Source organism: Plasmodium knowlesi (assembly GCF_000006355.2).
Source record: "Plasmodium knowlesi strain H genome assembly, chromosome: 8".
Taxonomy (NCBI): Eukaryota; Apicomplexa; class Aconoidasida; order Haemosporida; family Plasmodiidae; genus Plasmodium; species Plasmodium knowlesi.
Window position 1 is genome coordinate 1,449,353 of NC_011909.2, and position 20,458 is coordinate 1,469,810.

At 42.9% G+C, this 20,458-nt stretch overlaps 7 protein-coding genes across 7 annotated transcripts; 2 read left to right on the forward strand and 5 right to left on the reverse strand.

Moving 5' to 3' along the window:
• Positions 1-2,158: 2,158 nt before the first annotated feature.
• PKNH_0831500 (valine--tRNA ligase, putative) lies at positions 2,159-6,074 on the reverse strand (the record flags this gene model as incomplete). Its single annotated transcript, XM_002258899.1, has 2 exons — positions 2,159-4,950; positions 5,099-6,074. 2 exons carry the CDS (start codon positions 6,072-6,074, stop codon positions 2,159-2,161), a joined length of 3,768 nt encoding a protein of 1,255 aa, XP_002258935.1.
• Positions 6,075-7,622: 1,548 nt separating this feature from the next.
• Positions 7,623-9,878, forward strand: PKNH_0831600 (pre-mRNA splicing factor, putative; the record flags this gene model as incomplete). The annotated part of the gene is made up of 5 exons (XM_039114018.1): positions 7,623-7,875; positions 8,042-8,104; positions 8,248-8,427; positions 8,521-9,466; positions 9,755-9,878. The coding sequence occupies 5 exons, from the start codon at positions 7,623-7,625 to the stop codon at positions 9,876-9,878; spliced, it is 1,566 nt and encodes a 521-aa protein (XP_038969651.1).
• Positions 9,879-10,448: 570 nt separating this feature from the next.
• On the reverse strand, positions 10,449-11,207 carry PKNH_0831700 (conserved Plasmodium protein, unknown function; the record flags this gene model as incomplete). Its single annotated transcript, XM_002258901.1, has 2 exons — positions 10,449-10,815; positions 11,008-11,207. 2 exons carry the CDS (start codon positions 11,205-11,207, stop codon positions 10,449-10,451), a joined length of 567 nt encoding a protein of 188 aa, XP_002258937.1.
• Positions 11,208-12,139: 932 nt separating this feature from the next.
• On the reverse strand, positions 12,140-14,515 carry PKNH_0831800 (conserved Plasmodium protein, unknown function; the record flags this gene model as incomplete). The annotated part of the gene is made up of 1 exon (XM_002258902.1): positions 12,140-14,515. One exon carries the CDS (start codon positions 14,513-14,515, stop codon positions 12,140-12,142), a length of 2,376 nt encoding a protein of 791 aa, XP_002258938.1.
• Positions 14,516-15,956: 1,441 nt separating this feature from the next.
• On the reverse strand, positions 15,957-16,286 carry PKNH_0831900 (conserved Plasmodium protein, unknown function; the record flags this gene model as incomplete). The annotated part of the gene is made up of 1 exon (XM_002258903.1): positions 15,957-16,286. The coding sequence occupies one exon, from the start codon at positions 16,284-16,286 to the stop codon at positions 15,957-15,959; it is 330 nt and encodes a 109-aa protein (XP_002258939.1).
• Positions 16,287-16,627: 341 nt separating this feature from the next.
• PKNH_0832000 (trafficking protein particle complex subunit 4, putative) lies at positions 16,628-17,189 on the reverse strand (the record flags this gene model as incomplete). The annotated part of the gene is made up of 2 exons (XM_002258904.1): positions 16,628-17,017; positions 17,139-17,189. 2 exons carry the CDS (start codon positions 17,187-17,189, stop codon positions 16,628-16,630), a joined length of 441 nt encoding a protein of 146 aa, XP_002258940.1.
• Positions 17,190-18,760: 1,571 nt separating this feature from the next.
• On the forward strand, positions 18,761-19,761 carry PKNH_0832100 (eukaryotic translation initiation factor 3 subunit K, putative; the record flags this gene model as incomplete). The annotated part of the gene is made up of 2 exons (XM_002258905.1): positions 18,761-18,839; positions 19,130-19,761. The coding sequence occupies 2 exons, from the start codon at positions 18,761-18,763 to the stop codon at positions 19,759-19,761; spliced, it is 711 nt and encodes a 236-aa protein (XP_002258941.1).
• Positions 19,762-20,458: the final 697 nt, after the last annotated feature.

The following is a 20,458-nucleotide window of genomic DNA, read 5'->3' on the forward strand; positions in this document are numbered from 1 at the left end:
GGTAAGGAAAGACTACTTAGGGGTAAGGAAAGACTACTTAGGGGTAAGGAAAGACTACTTAGGGGGGTAAGGAAAGACTACTTAGGGGGGTAAGGAAAGACTACTTAGGGGTAAGGAAAGACTACTTAGGGGTATAGAAAGACTACTTAGGGGTATAGAAAGACTACTTAGGGGTAAGGAAAGACTACTTAGGGGTAAGGAATGACTACTTAGGGGTATAGAAAGACTATTTAGGGGTATAGAAAGACTACTTAGGGGTAAGGAAGGACTACTTAGGGGTAAGGAAGGACTACTTAGGGGTGAGGAAAGACTACTTAGGGGTAAGGGAAGAGTGTTTAGGGGAAAGGAAGGAAGGTTTAGGGGTAAGGAAAGACTATTTAGGGGTAAGAAAAGACTACTTAGGGATAAGGAATGAGGGTTTAAGGGAAAGGAATGTTTCTTTCCTAGGTTACTAGAACAACAATATGGCCTGGTACTTTAGCCAACCTAAGGGAGGGGTAAGGAAAGAGTGTTTAGGGGAGGGGGGGATAAGGAAAGAGTACTTAGGGGGGAAGGAATGAATGTTTAGGGGGGGGGAAAAGGAAAGACTGTTTAGGGGGGGAGAAGGAAGGAGTGTTTAGGGGGGGTAAGAAAAGAAGGTTTCAGACGGGTACGGAAAGAATGCTCAGGTGGGGGGGGGTAATGAAATGGTTGTTTAGGGGGGGGATAAGGAAAGAGTGTTTAAGGGAGGGAGAAGGAAAGAGTGTTTAAGGGGGGGATAAGGAAAGAGGGTCGTTCAGGGGTGGGGGAAGGAAAGACTACTTAGGGGGGGATGGACGGAAAGACTGTTCAGGGGGAAGGAATGAAGGTAATTTTAGGGGGAAGGAAAGAAGTTTTAGGGGTAAGGAAAGAAGGTTTATGGGGGAAGGAGAAAGAAGGTTTAGGGGGAAGGAATGAAGGGAATGAAAGAGAAGGAGAAGGAGAAGGAAAGGGAAAAGGAAAAGAGAAGGAAAGGAAAGGGAAAAGGAGAGGGGAAGGGAAAGAAATAAGGAACAGAAGGAAAAGGAAGGAGACGGAAAAGGAAGGAGACGGAAAAGGAAGGAGACGGAAAAGGAAAGGAGAAGGGAAAGAAGGAAAGGGAAGGAAGGAAAGGGATTGAAGGAAAGGGAAGGAAGTGGAAGAGAAGGAAAGGGAAGGAGGTGGAAGGAGAAGGAAAGGGAAGGAGGTGGAAGGAGAAGGAAAGGAAAGAGTGTTGAGTGCGGGGGGGAGAAGGAAAGAAAGTTCAGGGGAGAAGAGAAGGACCTTTCAAGGGAGAACAGAATAAGGTTTCACAAAGAAAAAAAGGAGCATCAAGAAGGGTTTAAGAGAAAAAAAGAAAGCAGAAGGAAAAGAAGGAGAGAAGAAAGAAAAGAAGGAAAGCAGAATGAAAAGAAAGAATGAAAAGAAGATTCCATGGTGTGGAAACTAGGTTTCGGGTTCAGAGTTATGGGTTAATGTTTCAGGGGCACAGGAGTAAGCTTCTGTTTTTAGGTGTTTTAAGAGGGAAGGAGAAGGAAAAAGTTCTCGTACACAGGCACGAAACCGGAAACTAAGGCAACCCAATTAGAGGGAACTCCGATATCCCTTACAACACAACAGATGAAATAATAGAAAAAAAAAAAAAATTCTCTCTTCCACTTTATTCTTATTTTTTTCTTGCAACTTCCTTTTACTGAACATCTAAAGTGTTCATTAAATTTCTTTTGTTACAAAAACTTTTGTCCTAATAATTTTTTATAATTCTAATAATTTACTTTCATTTTCCTCCTCCTTTAAACGTCCAATTGTGTACCATTTGTACAAGGTTACCCAAATTACACAACAGTTCGCGCAGTGGTCCTCGTGAAAGGTGTGTTCGCTGAGATTCCTTCCGAAGGTTCTCCAGGGTCTCTGTCAACGGGTTCCCGCGAAGGGCCCGTACTTCTCATTTACCCCCCCCCGCTCCCTTATTTCTCGTTTACTTTACGCTTGCCCTGGGGGGTACTTCGTCTTCTTCCTCCTTACCCTCTTACACATTCTCATATCATCTCACTCTTAAAGGATGCGCATGGAAACCGTTTACGGAATTAAAAACTGTAATTAAGTTGCTTCTCGGACGGCAGTTGGGGGGGGGGACGAAAAAAAGAGGCGCGCCGCCACGTCAGGATGAACTCCCCGTGGGTACCTCCGTTGCTCCCCTCCCAACTGTAATGGTGAAAGATGAGTCGTCGTGTATTATTTCCCATGTGGAATTCCTATAAGCAGAGGAGTTACCCTCCAACGGAAATTTACGATCACGTGTAAATCGAACATTCACTCCGAGAAATTTTTCCAAAGAGGCTTCCTCATTTTTAAAGTATTCAATTGGTACTTCATCCTGATAATTCTGCTTGAGGTAAACATGGAAGGTGTGTCCCTGCAGAAGGTACTTCTCCCTTCTGTACTTCGCCAGGAGGGTGTACAATTGCGTAAAGACATCGAAGGATTCATCCAGGGGGGTAGGCATCTCCCCTATTTGTGCAAGCATTTCATTCTTCATCAAATTGTAGTTGCTCGACAAGGGGGTGGACACATGGAATGGTTTCTGGCGCTCTCCAACACTATCCATTTGCTCCCTGTGAAAAAATCTAATGTAGAGTACTTCTGATATATGTGGAACGAAGGGGAAAACAATTTTCAGAATTCCCCTGAAGATATAAACGGGTAGAAAATTACTAATGAGTTTGTCCTCCCCATCCTTGAAGTACCCACCGGAATGGAGAGTCAAATAAAACTTGGAAAAAATATTTACCAAAAAGTTAAAAATTACGTTAATGGCTTTCCCCACGTTATAATCCTTCATCTCACACAAAACTGAATTCACCATCTGGAGGTACCTGCGAAAGGTGCCTACGTGGGAGATCCTTGCATGGGGGGTCCTCTCTAAATGAGTAAGTATGGCAAGGTTGGTGTTAGATGCTGTGGACGCGGACCATCTGTTCATTTGCTCGTACGACCGTAGGGGACACTTCTGCTCAATATATTTTGCAACGTTCCATAATTTTGCCAAGAATTTTCTGCTCTTCCGGTTGATGTTTTCACTTAGGTGCACATCCTCTGTGTCTCTCTGTATAAAACAGAAGGAGAGCCTTACTTCATCCACGTTGGCTTCCCGCACAAGGTTATCGTAGTAAGATGCATTCATTTCGCTTTTACTAATTTTCCTCCCTGTTTGGTCCTTCAGAATTCCGTGGAATTTGACGGTAGCAGCGAGTGGAGGAGGTGTATAATCGGTCTTCATATCGGCATCTTCGACCGGGTGCTTCTTCACAGGTTTCCCATCCTCCCCCCAATGCTTCAGCATATAGTTCAGGACCACGAAGCTGCGCACCACCCACGGCTGCAGAATGTCCTTCCCTGTGAGGAGGAAGTCCACCAGATTTCCTCTGAGGCGCAGGAATTCTGGCAAATCAACCCCCAGCTCTTTAATGCAGTGTAAGGGGTACAGAGAGGAGGAAAACCAGTTGTCCAACACGTCGTCCTCCCGTTTTAGAAACTCCCGCCTGATTTGGCTATCTTCCAATAGCTGCGACTTGGACAAACTATGGTAAGCCTCATCCACATCCTTTCCATACACATAGCAGTAGGTGTTTTCTAAATGGTCGCCTTTCTTTACCCTCCATTCGGGAGGCTCATACTTAAAAAGGGGCACTGGGTGTCCATATGGTACTTGTCTGCTTAAGGTCCACTCAGTGGGGGGGATAAATGCCCCTGTGAAGTAGTCCCCATATTTGGAAGGAATTATTCTGTAGCTCCTTTTTTCCCCTCCATGCGGACCATCAAAAAAGGTTTTGCACAGTTTCTCATAGTGCAGGCACCACTGTTCCGCCAGAGTCAGTACACATTCGTTATTTTTATAAAAGGCACATTTGAGTTTAGTGTCCAGTGGGGTTACCACTTCGGCAAGGCCATTCTTCATTAGGTGTTCCACGAGTGGAAGGAGTCCCTGCTCTCCTCGGCAGCTCTGCGCCTCCTTATGTACCGTATGATCCCCCCGTCGGGCACAACGTAACTCCTCCGACTGCTGTGTGTACCCTGTTCCATTCGCATAGTGGTTAAAGTCCCTCTCCTTGGAGAACACGGGGATGAACACATCTTCAGCGTTTTCTCCGTGACCCACGCCATGCAACGTTATCTCCTCCACCTTCCTCCTTCGAAGTACTGGTAGGACATTCCGCTCGTTGCCACAAATCAGAGGTATTCCCCTGTTTAGGAGAGGCAGAAGGGCGTACTTGCCCCTATAGCGCTTTTCCTTCTTTGAAGAAAAGTATAAAATAGCTACAATTCCTTTTAGCTCTTCCAAATTGGCTACTTCGATATGGATATATTCCGATGGGGTACGTCCCGGTTCCATCTCATGAATACTTTTTACGTTGAAAAAATGGTGGAAGCTCTGTGGGAAAAACTTCACCTCATTTTTTTGCTCTGAATTATTCGTATACTTACAGCTCGGCAGCTCCCCTTCTACTCTGTCTTCTGATTTCTCCGTCGGATAAGTATCCCCATTGGGGGAGTCACTCGATGTGTGCGCATGTAACTCTTCACCACCATCCACCAGGCGTAGTGTTACCCTCCACTTGGGTCGGAGGGCCTCCCTAAATTCTACGTCCAATTTGGAAACGATGGTCCCTAACCGAGGGCAGTAATACACAGGGTAAAGTTTCTTCACAATAAAGTCGTTCCTATACAATACACGGAATGTATCCATCACAATGTTCTTCATATTTTCATCCATGGTGCTGTAAAAGCGACTCCTGTCCACCACGATATTCATTTTCTGCATGCACATGAGTATTTTTTCCTTCAACTTCTCCTGCCACTGCTTCATTTCGGTCATGTACTTCTCCCTTGTCCACTTTGGGTTGGCTACTCTGGAGAACGCAGCGTGAGCGCTGAGTCCTCCGTGGTCTGCGCCTACATAAAAGGGAAGATAAAAGGGGAAATAATCTCGCATGTAGACGGAATACGGATGGTTAGGCAAAAATCATCTGGAAAAATGGTGCATGTCATCCCCCAACAGGGAGACCTCCCGCTGTGTGTCTACACCCCTCAACCACCTTACCGTACAGCGCTAGGGAAAACTTGGACCATATGTGCCTACTGAAGAGTAGGAGCACGTGGAGCTGAACGAAGTTGAAGTAATGCCCCGCGTGTAACTCTCCTGATAAATTCGGTGGCGGAAATAAAAAAATAAATGAGTTGGCATAGTGCGAGGGAGTGTACTGATCTAGGTATCTCTTTTCTTCTCTGTGTTTCAAGGCATATAGTCCAGCCAATAGATCTTCGCTGTATACCCCCTTCATGTCGTCTATTTGACGAATGCACTTATTTAATTGATCCTCCCGCATTAGTGAACTCCAGGGAGAGGTAGTCTTCCATCTCCTTCTTGTCGATATGGTGTAAATTTTTTCTAAACCTAAAAAATCGTCTGCGTTCTTAAAAAAGGCATACTTGGGAAAAGAACTTCTCCTTACTTCACTTCCTCGGTAAAGCTCTTCCAGTAGATCCCCCGCCTCCTCTGCACCCCAACTTACTGTGACTGTAGTGAATATGGATTCATTTTTGCAGACCATCAGGGAGTCTCGTACATGCTGTGGTGACAAACGAAGGGATAACTGTTTATCTTCCCCTGTTGGGTAGATGGACGAAGATTTTTTTTTTTTTTTCCTTCCCCATGCGTCTGCTACATTGAGTTCTTCCAAACGGGGCGATACCCCGTAGGAGATGCCTTGAACAAAGTGGAGTGAACCCCGGTGAGGATGCCTTCCTCTTTTGCTCTTTCTCTCACTTGTGGTGGAGTCACCACATGTAAAAACAGGAGGGCATTCGCTTTCTCGTCTACAACAGATAGGTTGTGTTTGAACAGACCTAATTCTCAAAACGCGATTAGACCCCACCAGAGGGACAGGGGGGCGAACTTCCGGTCCCCGTGGAGACAGATTCGCTCCAATTGGGAATCCCCTTCGGGTGTGCCCCTCCACGGGCGAAGGGGTCAAGCACAGGTGCACAATGCACAGACGGGGCAGCAGCGCCTTCATCCCGGGGGTGCCGAAAAAGCGGACTGGTGCTGGTTACAGTAGGTACCTCTTCACGTCTCCATAAAAATGGTCCCCCCCCGAAGAGAAGCATTTCAATCACTGCACGATTAACTGTGCCTCCTCGGAAATTTATGTCAAGTAACTCCAAATATGGTTTCCCTTTTTTCCCCTTTTGCCTTTCCCTTCAGGGGGTCCATATGCCCAAGGTGAAACAGTCTGGGGGCAACGGCGGAAAGGGAAAGGCAAAAAGCATTTTACGGGAGGAGGCAAACTCCCAAGGGAGGATATTGCGAGGCCCACGTATCCACACACATACAGAGGTACACCAAAAGGGGGTCTTCCGGGTATTAGACGAATGAGATTGTTTGCCCGACCGCTCTGGTTTTCCCCTTAATATACACAGTCGTATGGGGTACGTTTGCTCCTCATTTGACGACGGGAAAATGCGACTCCGCTCTGCCTTCTTAGATCTGTTCCTCGCCTTCCTGTATTCCTCTCGCTTGCGCCGGCGGAGAAGGGAAACTGGGGTTAAGTAGCCCCTTCGAGCGGATTACCTGAGTAAATATCCCACCAAATGCGAGTAACTGCAACATACATAACGCACGGTACGTGTAGAAAAGTGGAACATTGTGCGCCCCACCCTGACATATGCATTTGTCGCAGTTCGCGCGCTTATCGCGTTCAGCTCTACTTGCTTTTTTTTTTTTTTTTTTTTTAAACGAATAAGGAACGAGAAAAAAAAAAAAAAAAAAAAAAAAAAAAAAAAAACAGGTAGAGCTACATGCCCGCCAGTGGCACAAAAAATAAAACAGTTTCTTCTCTTGTTCGTTGTATAAGCACGCAGGATGCATAATTAGGGAACGGTTAGAAACTTCGTCCAGGGGAATATCTCTCCGTGCGAGTTTACATACCTACTTCTTTCCCTATTGCCTGGCGAATACACGTGATTCGTCACCCAAACGGGGGGAGGAGAGACTCGCTAGATTAGAAAATAAATAAATAAAAAGGGAAGAAATAGCAAATGTCATATACATATGTACACATAAAAGGGAAGGCCTTGTGTTATAAAACGAGTGGAAGATAAGAAACCCAATCTGAACATCTCCCCTCCTGAAGCCTCCCAAGATAGCCTCTGCCAAGCTGTATCAGTTACATTTCCTTATATAAGGGCGATTCGAAAAAGGCCTTTCCAATTCAGAGGGTGGAGAACCCCCAATAATTCTACTTCACAGTTTACAGCTCATTTTCATACTTCCCTATGTCAGGACATATATGTCTGCCGACGGGATATGAGTGGTAACCCTGGCAGAAGGAAAGAACCCCTCTGTGTGAAGCACGAAAAATTTTATCCAACGGAAGAAGCAGATTTTACTTGCCCACCGTGGTTACCAAGGGACGCCGCCTGATTGGTTCACTGTAGTAAGAAGATTAGCGACGCATAAAGAGTGGACTTAAGAAGAGGGAGGTGTATCGAATAAACCAGAGATACCTACCAATACAAATCCACAAGTACACATTCCCGTAGTCAACTGTATCGAGAGAGGAACAATGAGAGGAGCGGGTGGATTCTACAAAGGCACCAACACGGAGCAGACGCCCTACTTTGGGGATAAGGAAAAAAAGTTAATTGAAAAAATGGCCTGGCCAGAAATTTACAACCAGAAGATAGACCTCACTAAGATCAACATCGATGTGGTAGGAAAATGGATTCACAAAAGGCTCATCGAAATTTTAGGATTTGAAGACGATATATTGTATGAGTACTGTGTCTCTCAGTTGAGGCTCGACCAGGAGGGCATCGGTAAGTCTTCCCCTCCAACGCGGCCTGTCTGATTAGAATTGTCAGCTCTCGCATACTACATGGTACATGGTGCATGATACCTATTGCAATTTCATGCTATACATGCTACACATGCTTTACATACTATACATGCTACCTCCTGCCAACCCGTTTTTCCCCCCGACAGAAGACGAGAGCGATAACTTCCTAAACTCGAAGAGGCTGAAAATAAATCTCACCGGCTTCATTGGTAAGGCACCGCGTCGTAGAAGTGTAGCGACGTAAATCTCGCCGTGGTGATAAAAATTTAACATCAACGGAGAAACGATGGAGATGACCCCATTATATATACTCCTCACTCATATATTGTTCTCCACTGGCCATCCACCGCAGGAAATAAGAAAAGTGAAATCTTCGTCCAAGAGCTACTGGAACTTCTCATTTCGAATGAGCAGAACGAAGGAAAAGTTGTGGTAGACGAAATGGAAACGAAAAGAATAGAAATGGAACAAGTAAAAAAGGAGAATGAACTGCTACAGAGGAACATTCACAATTTAAGGAGCTTATACACAGGTATACGTGGGACAAAATTGGAAATGCCAGGGAGACTACGATTGCTTCCACCCATGTGTTCACATCTTCTCATTTATTCCCTCCTCTGTACAGAAAATGCAAGCCGGAAAGAATCAACCCCAGTGGAAAATGCCAGCCGAAAAACGGATGACCCAAATGGTAGACCGAATGATCAGAACAGGGAGATCGATGGAGACTCTCCCAAGCTCAGTGAGCACATCCACAACAAGAAGAGGAAGAAACCAAGTAGATGTTCTACTTCCGAATCTTCCCGATCCAGCAGCCAGTTAGATAAAAATAAAAATTATAAAAGGAGGAAAAATAAAATATATGTCAGCAGGAAAAAGCGTCACAGTGATGAAGACACGTCAAATGGTGCAGACGAGGAGGAGCGGGAGGAACCGAGTTCTCTTGAAGACTCCTCTTCGTATGAGTCAAGGGAGGAATTTAAAAAAAAAAAAAAAAAAAATCGTAAACATTTGTCAAGTGCAGATAGTTCTAGTAGTGAGCACCGCAGTGATAGACGCAGAGGGAAAATGGACCTCCACAGAGAAAGGAGGAAAAGGCGAGATCGAGGAAGTAGCCGCGACAGGGATAAAAGTCGAAGAAGAGATAGAAGTCGAGGAAGGGAAAGAAAAAGAGAAAGGGAAAGAAGCAGAGAAAGGGAGAGGCATCGACACAGGGGAAGGCGTCGAGAAAGGGAACGGAGCCGAGGTAGAGATCGAAGCCGGAGCATAAGGAGGTGTCGCAGGGAACGCAGAAGGCAATCGAGCGAGACGCCATCCGACTCGAAGTCAAATTCTGCATCCAGCAGAAGTATAGAGAGCATCCATAGGGGTCATACAATGAGGGAAAGGCGAGGCAAACATGAACGCCCCCGGAATAGTGTCAGTGTAACAAAATCGGATGGAAGAAGCAGTTCGTCGCCCTCCCTTTCACTTTCGTCCTCAGGGACGATAAAAAATAAGCATCGAAGAAAGTTGGACACGACGAATTGCAGAAATGGCAGAGGCTCCTTGAAGGAGTTTGCCGACGACAGGTAGAAATTAAGATTTAATTTGAGCGGTTTGCGGGCGTCCGATAGCCGTTCCCCTTTGAGCTACGTCGTATCCTTATATCACACTGTGCCCTTACGCTACTACGTCCATGCGAACCCCCGCGCGAACTAGTTTTATCAGTCGAACAGAAAAAGCATTAACGTCACCTCATCTAGGCAGTCCTTCATTTTTTTTTTTTTCTTTTTTTCTTTTTTTTTTCGTTCCGCTCCGTTCGCGCAACGACCGCTTTGCGAGCTAAATCATTTCCCATTCCCCCATTCCCTTATCAGTACCCCAAAATCATCCAGAGATTCCAATGCGAAAGAAATTCACAGTATAATGAAAAAGAAAAGCTACAACAGTATTAAAAAGGGGCTTCGGGCTTGGTCTCCCTCCGAGAGTGAGAATGGATAAAGCGTTTTTATTTTAGGTGCCATGTTCCTGTGGGTGGCACAACTTGCCAACAGGATGTGCAACAATAGTTGCAGTACTCAACAACTACGCCTTTGAACGGGATAAAATGAAATTTGTCTTCAAAAAAAAAAAAAAAAATTTGCTGCATACGTGAAGAAGCAAATGGCTACATATGAGGAAGACATCTCCCTCAGCCATTTCGCCCAAGTCTTGTGTGTGTGCATCTTCGGCAAGTGATTTTTTTTTTTTTTTTTAGTGTGACCCCTTTCTTTCAAAGGGGGGAAAATGAGAAAAAAGTGAAAAATGATAAAAGTTAAAAAAAAAAAGGCAGAGTGGACAGCCAGGCAAGAAATGGGATGAGCAAAGTGGATAACTTTTCCCATGTGCTTAATTTTTTTTTTTTTTTTTTTTTTTTTTTTTTTCTTTATCTGTCCATTGTGCTTCTGCCTTTGTAATTTAATTACGTGGAAGGTGGAGCATGGTGGTGGAGTGGTGTGGTGAAAATTTGCTATACTTCATTTTTGTCTTCTGTATTTTTTCCCCCTTTCCCCCCACACAACTTTGCCGGACTTATATTATAACGCAATACTTGTATACAACGCGCAGCGCATAGTGAATGGTGTTGTTCTGACCCCAGTGAAATTTTAAATACTTGAATCCAAATTCACTTAAATTAATTAACTTAAAATAGATCTTGTCCGCGTCGTATTTCTCGTTCAGTTCCCTTATCCTGGACTCCACGGACATAATAACAGACTTGGTTATTAAGTACCTGAACACTAAGCTTATGAAGTAGTGAATAAAGGACCCCAAAAAGATGCACGCAAATATAAAGGAAGTATCCACGTCCTTCTTGAAGTGAAAAAATGTGATGAGTCCACAGAAACCTAGGAACATTAGGGTGCACGAAATGGTCGACATGAATAGGGTGGAAGTCCTGCGACGGAGAAGGGAAATATTCGGGGGGGGAGGGTGCACATATATATATATATAGTGCATGTAGGTGTGAACAAATAAGTGAACAATCATGTGCGTGTTATAAGCGAGTATAAGTTTGCAAACAACCTTCGCAAATGGTTATATGTTCCCCTCTACGAACGAGAAACAATTTATTCAAATAAATTATGACCATGGAACCATCGACTTCATTAGCAAGTTTAGGTCGTCTATTTCTTTCTGCATCTTCTCAGGGGGATATAAATAACGTGTGTCGTTGTTCCATGGCTTAAATTTATAAACGTATGTCGACAAGGACACGGTCATTGGGATGTCCGTGTATTCATACACTGCCACGTCATCTTGGGGTTTCCCGAAATCGGAGTTCAGCATTGTTAACCCGAGGGAGGTGGCGCAAGGTTTGCGTGAATATATGTTCCTTGTGGGCTTTCCCAAAGGGAGCCAAACCTGTGCCTCTTTTCTTCGCTACGAGTGTCAGCGTAAGGCGTCGCACTTCTGTTCCTTGCAGAATGGAAGAAAAATAAATAAGCAAAGCAAAATAAAATAAAATAAAATAAAAGGGACAGTAATTTGAGTAAAAATATGGACTAGTTAAGGATTTCCTCAACAGTTGTCTTCCCGATGGTCGGTAAAAAAACTCGGCATATTCTGTTACCCCTCATGGGTTAGACTTTTGCCGTTCTCATTTTTTTTTTTTTTTTTTTTTTTTTTTTCATTTTGGCTAGCCCAGCCAAATAAATTCAGCAAAATCATCTTGCCGGCAATATGTTTTCTTCTGTTTTTGTTTTTTTTTATGAACATTCATATTTTGGGGAACAAATTAAAGTGAGCGCACCGGTTTGGCTAGTTGACCCCTCGGGCTGCTACCAAATGGGCAGTAAATCGCCCAGTAAAATAAAATAAAAAAAAAAAAAAAAAAAGAGTCATATCAGCAGTTGTGCAGAATTTTCCACTACGTCAAACTACGCGCGGTTGTGACACATTTGGACGTCCTTTCACTGTTATTATTTCTCCGTATGTTGTCCAAATGGTGTCTACAACCTTACCCTATTTTACACTAAAGAGTCATTTTGAAAAAAACAAAAAAAAAAAAAAAAAAAAAAAAAAGAAACAACAAAAAAAAAAGGAGCACAGAAGTGTTCTTAAATGAACATAAACAAACGCTAATGACCTGGCTCAAAGCGCAAAAGGGTTTTGCCCTTTGCAGTACCCCTCAGCCAGGACATCGCCACGGTTAGGGGCGCTGAATGGGTAGGAAGTAAAAAAAAAAAAAAAAGTATAAGTCTCCTCCACCCCTTTCCCCCCTACATGTACCTTTGCGCAACGGGTGGCCGATAAATCTGCGACGTAAGCGACTTGGAACGATCCAGCATCTTGGCGTAATTCTCACGCATCGCTGTGAAGTCGCTTTTGAAGCTGTTCGAACTGTTCACATAGTTTCGGCTGGTATTGCTGTTTAGGTCGTTTATGTCCAGCGCCCGTGAGTGTTTATTTGTGTACATGTTTAAGTTCGATTCAATTGATTTGGGTACGTTGCGAGAGAAGTTACTCACACTGTCCATATTCATTAGCGGCGTGTTAGAACTGTTATTTCTGTCCATGGAGTTGAAGTGCATGTTTCTCTCCCTCATGAAGAAGCTATTTCTAGGTCTCGCAAGGAACTGCTTATTCTCATGGTCCGCTCCTCCAATCACGTGAATGACGGAGTCCCCTTCAGATGTATTATTCTTGTTGACGCTGCTACTTACGATGAAGCTATTATTGTTGTTCGTATCGGCGGTGTAATTCTTTCTCTGACCGAGTGTACTGTATTTCTGCAAAGAATGGTCCCCTCTGTAGTTATTACCATTCGATGGATTTCTTGGAGCAAATTTTGTTACACTTTCCTGGCCATGGTGGTCATACGATGGAACTACTCTGCTATTATAGATTTCTTTCTGCTGCATCGTGGGGTTTAGAAGGATGGAGCTCATCCTCCGCGCGACATATTCGTTCTGCGTTAACGAATTCTTCAAATGGTTGTTAACGATTTCTTGTTCAGCCTTATCAATATTTTCAAGGACGCTGTTTGGGGCATTGTTCCCATTCCGTCCATTATTGTTAAGGTCCTTTTTGCTGAAAATATTGTTTTTCACAGTTACTCTGCCTCTAGGAAAAATACCCCCTTCATGGTATGTACCCATAATGCTGTTAACATTACTCATGCTTCGCTTAGACTCAGTTCCGTAGTATTTTAAATCCTCCTTGGGTAGAAGATCGACATTTTTTCCAAATATCCCCTTGCCGCTTCCACTTGCATGGGCCCTGGTATGTCTATTTCCGTATATGCTTCCGTTGATTCTATTGGCATGATCTGCATCGTAAAAACTTCTCCTTCTATGTGTTGTTGATTCATTATCCATTGCTATTCCTAAATCCTGCGCACTGCTGAGGGCACTATTTCTGTGATTATTTTCGGTCAAGCTATTGTCTTCTTCATCTCGTTCGTATTGCGCGGTTTTTCTTCCTTGGCCAGTACCTCCAGATGGTCTTGCCACAACCGTCTCCTTCTTCAAATAAGCTCCTTTCACTGGATCTCTGAGGAGAGCCTGTTCCCCGTGGTGATAACGCGTCGCGTTGCTCAGGCTGCTTCTCCTTCGATGATTGCTGGTGCTCCTAGCGCTGCGTTCGCCTAGGCGCTCACCACGGTCATCATTAATGCCACTAATACGGTCAACCCCGATATGGGTACCGTCGCCGTCTTCTTCGCCAAGGAAATTAAGGCTTCCACGCCTCCTTGCCCCGCTAGGGCCATTCACATTTTCGACGCTGTTGCCGTAGGTGCTGTTCGTCCCCTCCTTTCGATACTGATATAGATTGCTTTTCCCATCACGACCGACATTGCAGAGGCCCTTTTCGGCTCCATACTCTGCGCCACTCCCACCACGGACGACGCCAACATGGCTGTCATCCTCCCTTGGCCCCAATTCATCCACCAGGTCGTGCTCACTAGTCCTGTTTACAAACACTTGGCTATTCTTCCTACTCGGGTAGGTATTTCTACCCAATAGATTTCTCCCCCTATCATCCACTTGTTCATTTTGCTTAACGTTGTAATAATCATCCCTTTCAATCAATCCAGAGATGTTGTAATTTTCGGCGTCACTATTATGGTGTGGAGCTTCCCCTATAGGGAGTAAAGCATCCGCCCTCGGATATTTTTCATCCCAATAGGAACGCAAATAGGGGATCTTGTTTTGGTAACCCCTAATCCCTGCGTTAATTTCATGCATTAGTTGCAAGTTAACACGGATAAAGTTTTCCTTGTCATTTAAATGGAACGAATTTTCATTGCCGATGAGTCCCTTCTGGGAGTACTCATAATACATTTGCTCTGCCATCTCCAAAATGTAGTTTTTGTTGCGGTTTTCGTTTATGGTGATTTGTTCGTCAATTTCCTTCAATTTGGACAGAGCTAAGATGATATCATTCGTGTCGATGTCTTTGTATACATCGTCGTTGAAATTTTTGATTTGGCTCCCCAAGAGCGCCATTATACTGTAGTTGTTCTTCCTGTTGCTCAGTTCGTTAAAGTCGATGCTTCCATTTTGCAGCTTGTGCTTGTCTACCAGTGCAGACAGGACGCTATTAATTTTGTACTTTTCGAATATTTCTCCATGGTAGTAGTTTAGCTCTAGCATCTTCATTTTTTTTCTGTTGCTTCTCTTTTTCCGTCCCAGGGGTAGCGCACCTCTTTGCGGTTAACGCGATTGTGAATACATGTGGGTTGATGTGCATACGTACGAACGTGCGTACCAGATCGCATAGCACAGCATAGCATGCACTTTGCCAAGCAGCGGCGCATACAGAGAACGGAGAATTTTCCACTCATGCGAGATGCCTCCACTCTGTGCATAAAAACGAATCTGGAAATTTCCCCCCCTCGAAACACAGGGAACACAAAAAAAAAATAAAATAAAATAAAATAATAAATTAAAATAATAAATAAAATATGGTAAAATTACAAAGGGGAGGAACTCTGCCCATGTAATTGCATATCATACGTCCGCACGGGAGAAGGTACTTGAAGGATAACGAATTTCCAGTGAGGAGATCATTCGATACACAATGAAGCTATTTTTTATTTAACTGGGAACAAACAATTGAGAAAGATGACAAGGAAAAAAAAAAAAAAAAAAAAAAAAAAAGTCTCTTTAAAAATGCATGCACATACGTATGCTCTTATGTGCGTCACACCGTAGGTGACAATTCTGTTTTCAGCCACGATTTACACTTACATGGGAGGTAATTATAATATATGTGTTCTTTTTCCATTTGGGGGGGGGTGGAAGAGAATGCATACCACATTGTGTATGCTATGTTGCCTAGAGAGAAAAAGCTTTTTTTTTTTTTTTTTTTTTTTTTTAAACTTCTTCGGCATTATAAACACCTTGGCTATTTCCCACCATTGGGTAACGATGCAGAAAAAAATGCGCACTTGTTTGAAAGTTACTATTAGGGGAAGGACACACACACAGTATGCTCAGGTATCCGCACGCAAAATGTCAGTTCCCAGAGCATATTCCCAATTACGAAATGACGCCAGAATAGAACATGTAAGGTGGGAAAACCTTTTCCTTTTTGCCGAACTCCAATTATGATAAAAAAAAAATAAAAAAAAGGCTATATTGTTATTTACACATTTTTTACAACTTTTGTGAGAAAAAGGAAGAAGTTATATTTTACTTAAAAAGGTAAAATATCAATAAGGGGTGTAAAAAAAAAAAAAAAAAAAAAAAAGGGGTGAACATGAGGAGGTAAAAAAAAAAAAAACATTACTGTAAAAATAGCTGTAAAAATGGATCAAAAAAAAAAAAAAAAACAGATAAAATTAAAACAGAAATGAGCATACTTAAAGGGTCCACTACAGTATGACTAAACAGGAAGTAAAAACATTAATATCGGCTACTAATTTTAATTACTTTTTCCTTGCTTCTTTCGTTCACCATAGGAAGCTTTGCAAAAACTACAGCGACGGCAAAATCGCACGTGGATGTTGCACACCGCTGCAAACATATACAATTGTCTACACTTGTCTACCCCCAACCTAATACACACACACTCACAATCTAACACGTGACGCTAAATCTTGCTGAGCTCGTACTGCTCATACTCGTCTGTGGATGAAAAATATGTGCTCGCGAGCTGAACATACCTGGGTGCATTTCTCTTCTTCATGAAGAAGTTGTTGTACAGCTTTCGCTTGTTTTTGTAGGCTTTGTATGTAAATAGGAGAATTAAAAAAACTGCATACAATAAAATGGCTACTACCAGAGCCCTTTTCCCATTTTCTCGATGTGCTTTACTTAATAACAGACTTTCTTCATTCAAGTTGATCATAAGAAATGTTACTGAGAGAAACGTAACACTCGCTGCGTCAATCAGAATGAGTACATTAAGGAGGAGGTTCATTTTAGCTCTCTGGTGGGGTGAGGTGGTATGGCGATAAAACGGTCAGGTGGGTAACGCGGTAAAGCGATAAAACGCTGAGATCGTTACAATTCAAGAGTTCCCCTCTGCTGACGAAGTCGTTCAGATTCGTCCGTGGTAGGCTCTATAGGGGTGGTATTCACACGCGATGGGTAATCGGCGCAGGTTTGTGCAACTCGCAACGGGGAAACAAAAATAATATTTTCGAATGCGCTAGTAGGTTGGTATGTCAAGTAGATGTCTAGGTTTCACCGTTTGGCCGTCTATCTGACTAACCACTTATCTGCGCCCGCACTGACTCTCGGGCGAAGCTCCCTTTTAGTTCATAAGCCCGCGAAGAGCTTCTCGATTTGCTCGTTAAAAACGGCGGAACGTATAGGCATATCAATATCGTAGAAGGGGTTCTTCAAAATGATGTCGCTATACAATTCGTGAACCCTTTTCAAATAGGTGTTGGCTTCGATGTTGAGATCATCTTTGTGCACAATAAAAATTTTAATTCCTGTCAACGTGTCGTAACATTGGATTTTGAAACCATCCCCCTCGATTGTCTCGATGCCCTTCTTCTCTAGTGACTTGAAAATGTTTCTCTTCGATTCATTTATGGGGGGCGCATGCACATTGATTTTCTCAGATATGGTCGAAATGCCGTGCAGCATGGAGGCCAGTCTTATCTCTTCATTACTGTTTAACTTTATTTCGTCGCTGAAATGCTACAGGGGTGGAGAAAAGAAGGATGGAAGATGTATAATAGGGAGGAGTGGTCACCCAAGGCACTCCAACTAGTGTGACGCTCATATCCAGGTGTCACACTTCAAAGACTCAAGCGCCTACCTTTTCGTAAACTAACGTACCATGCTGATTGTTGACATAGAGTGAATACATTTTACAGTTGCCAATCGAGTTGCTCTAACTTTTTGCTCGGTAATCTCAGCAAATTAAAAAAAAAAAAAAAAAAAAAAAAAAAAAAAAAATTACACTGGTTGTTGCTCCTTTCGGGTGCGGCTTCGCCTACTACTTTCTGTTCTGCGTAAAATCTGCGAGTGCACAATTTGCGGTTATTTGGGCGTAACCCCCTTTGTCCGAATGACTTAACAGCGACCTCTGTTCCTCTGCTGGCGTCTATGCCTTCCCTATTTTCCCCGAATGCAGGTACAGGGGTGCTAATTAGCAAACATGAAGGAACTGCCCGGAAGCGTGCGGCTGGATGTCCGTTTTTGTTCTTTAGTGGAGATTTATCCACCGAGTGGAGCGGTACTTTCGCGGGGGCGGGAAAAAAATATAATAAAATGCGATGTGGTGTGGAAAAATGCAATAACGTGGAGATACAATAAATAAAACGAAATCAATGCTACAAATAAAGAGCGGGGAGGGAATCAAAAAGAAGTGACAGGGCCCGATGGCTGGGCGTACGACTTTCCTTTTCACAGAAAAATGTGCTTTCAGCAAATTGAAAAAAAAAAAAAAAAAAAAAAAAAAAAAAATTCCCTTTGTAAGAAGTGTATGAATTTGTATACGTCATATGAATATGCGTGTGCCAGAGGGGGGGGAAATGCATCGTTCCAGGCGAAATGGCTGGTGCAGTGCTGCGTAAGGGGAAGGAGGAGGGAACATTTATATGGAAACACTCCACACTTTGAAATGGCGCCGGAAAAATGCAGCTTCCCCCTATGCGAAGCGCATTTACTGTGGGGGGGAAGTAATATATATATATATGGGGACACTTCATCGAAGTCGTTTCTTCGCATTCGCGTGCGCGCATTTTTAGCTTCTCTTCACTGTGATATACATTTCTGCTCTGCGTGCTTCTCGAATTAACTGTCACGTGGTCGCGCCGACAGAAAAAAGTGTTAGGATAAGTGGGGCACCTGCGCGTACTCAGCAGGTGTATGCGCATCCGCGGCGCGGCGCCCACCCTTCCTTTCTTCCTTCCAGAATTTCCGCGGTAATGTGGTTATATAGCACTATGTATTCACGCTCTCCAAGGGAATATCATATGTATATATTATGTATATGTTTTTTTTTTTTTTTTTTTTTTTTTTTTTTTTTTTTTCCTTTCGCTTTTTTTTGGTAACTCTTCTTGCGTTTTTTTTTTTTTTTTTTTTTTTTTTTTATAGCTGACTCCCCTCTTCTGCCTTGTTCTCCACCCCCTGAACGCATCACCCTTGCGACAGAACGCATGGTAAGCGAATGCAAGCGGAATTAGGCATACATTGAAGGAGCTATCCATCCCCACATATAGAAGCCCATTTCGTCCAAGCGGATGAATTCCCACCTGCAAAACTGCCGCACCAAAGGCAACACGCTGTTCACTCGTCATTCTGCGAACTCGAAACAACGAGTTTGTTTAAATTATTTGCTACATACAGTTGGCCGTGAATAATTTTTTTTTTTTTTCCTTTTACCTAATTGTAAAAAGGAGAGTTATATATATATTCATTCGAAAGTTACCAACCATGGATGTGAAAAGTATTATCGAGGAGGTTCAGGCCATTAAGGTATATCCTCATATGATGTTCAACGCTTCCAAGCTAAGTAAGTTATAAAGGAGGAGGAAAGGAAAAAAAGACCTCGGATTGGGTGCGAGCCCGTGGTTATACCAGTGGTGGTGAAGTCACTCGTTTGCTTTCTCCATCTGAAGAGGAAAAGAGAAAAAGTGAATAGAGGAGGATCGTTAAATGATGTACCTTAACCCGTTTGACAATACCTCCCAACGGAGGAACGTATCCCCCCCCTCCCATCCACCCAAATTATATATACTACATTTTTTTTCGTGTGATACATTTTTTACGCCCTCCACCCCCTACCCCCCTTTTTAAACACAGAAATCCTGAGTGACTATGTTGACATTGCCTTTGGAAACAATGAACACTTCGACAACGAAGTGATGTTGACGCTGCTGAGGTTGTTCTGTCTGTACCCACACTGCTTTGATAAAATTGTAATAAAAAAAATACTTGTGTGTGTCCTGTACAACATAAACGACATAGACATGAATATATACCTCAGTCTCATTAACCCCAACTTGTATGACGACAACATCAAAAGCATCGTCTATCTGTACGATTTAATTAAGGAGTGCCATTTCATTAAAATGTGGAATTGTATCAAGAACAACCAATGGATGGACGACCGCACCTGCGACTACTCCTTCTTAGCAAATCACGAGATTTTTATAACCAACATTAGGAAGTACATAATAAATTGTATTACTCTGAGCTTTGAAAATATTTCTCTTGAAAATATGGCCGCTTATTTGAATTTCCAGGATATGAACGAACTGGAAGCTTTTTTAAATGAGAACAAGTGGACTGTTAAAAACGCTGTGCATAAGGATGAAGAGATGAAAATATGTTCCAATGGAAACATAGAAACGATGCAACAGAGCAAGAAGACCATCAATACCTACTTTAACGAGGATAATATATCATCTTACATTAGCAAACTCAACAATTGAACATCCAGTGGGGGAAAAAGGACTTAAATCCTTCCGTTTCTTCCCATCTCGTGGGGAGTACACACAGATATATAAAAAAAACTCCCTCATGTTTGACTTGTCGCATGTGTAAGTTCGTCCCAATTCGACTTTTTTTCTTTTTTTTTTTTTTTTTTTTTTTCAACCTTTTTCGATTTTTTAATTGTACAACTTTTATTTTCAACTAGCCATTTCTTTTTTTTTTTTTTTTTTTTTTTTTTACAAATTTGCGATTTGCCTAGGGGTAAAGACGCTCTGGTAGGGAAAAGAACGACTGTTCCCCTTCCCCCATTTGGTCGTTTTACCAGTGTTATTCTATCGTCGTGGGACAGCAAGGGAAGTGTATACTTTTTTCTCGCATAGGTAATAATGAGCAAAGGGACAAAGAAGACAGAGCAACGGTGCGTACACACGTAATTTTTTTTTTTTTTTTTTTTTTTTTTTTTTGCCAAAGGTGGAAGTTGTGTAATGCCACTTTGAGCCGATATGTTCTGCCTTACGTTCGTTGTGTGACCATTCCCCCGTTAACGTTGTAATATGGATCCTCCTCCAGGCTGTGCATACGCGTTTGAATGCGTCAGGAGGACACCTCATTAGGAGTACCTTGGCATATCATTTAGCGTGTTTGCTCAGTATAGCAGCCGCTACGCAAGGTAATACAAAGTCTATCATCGCTTTT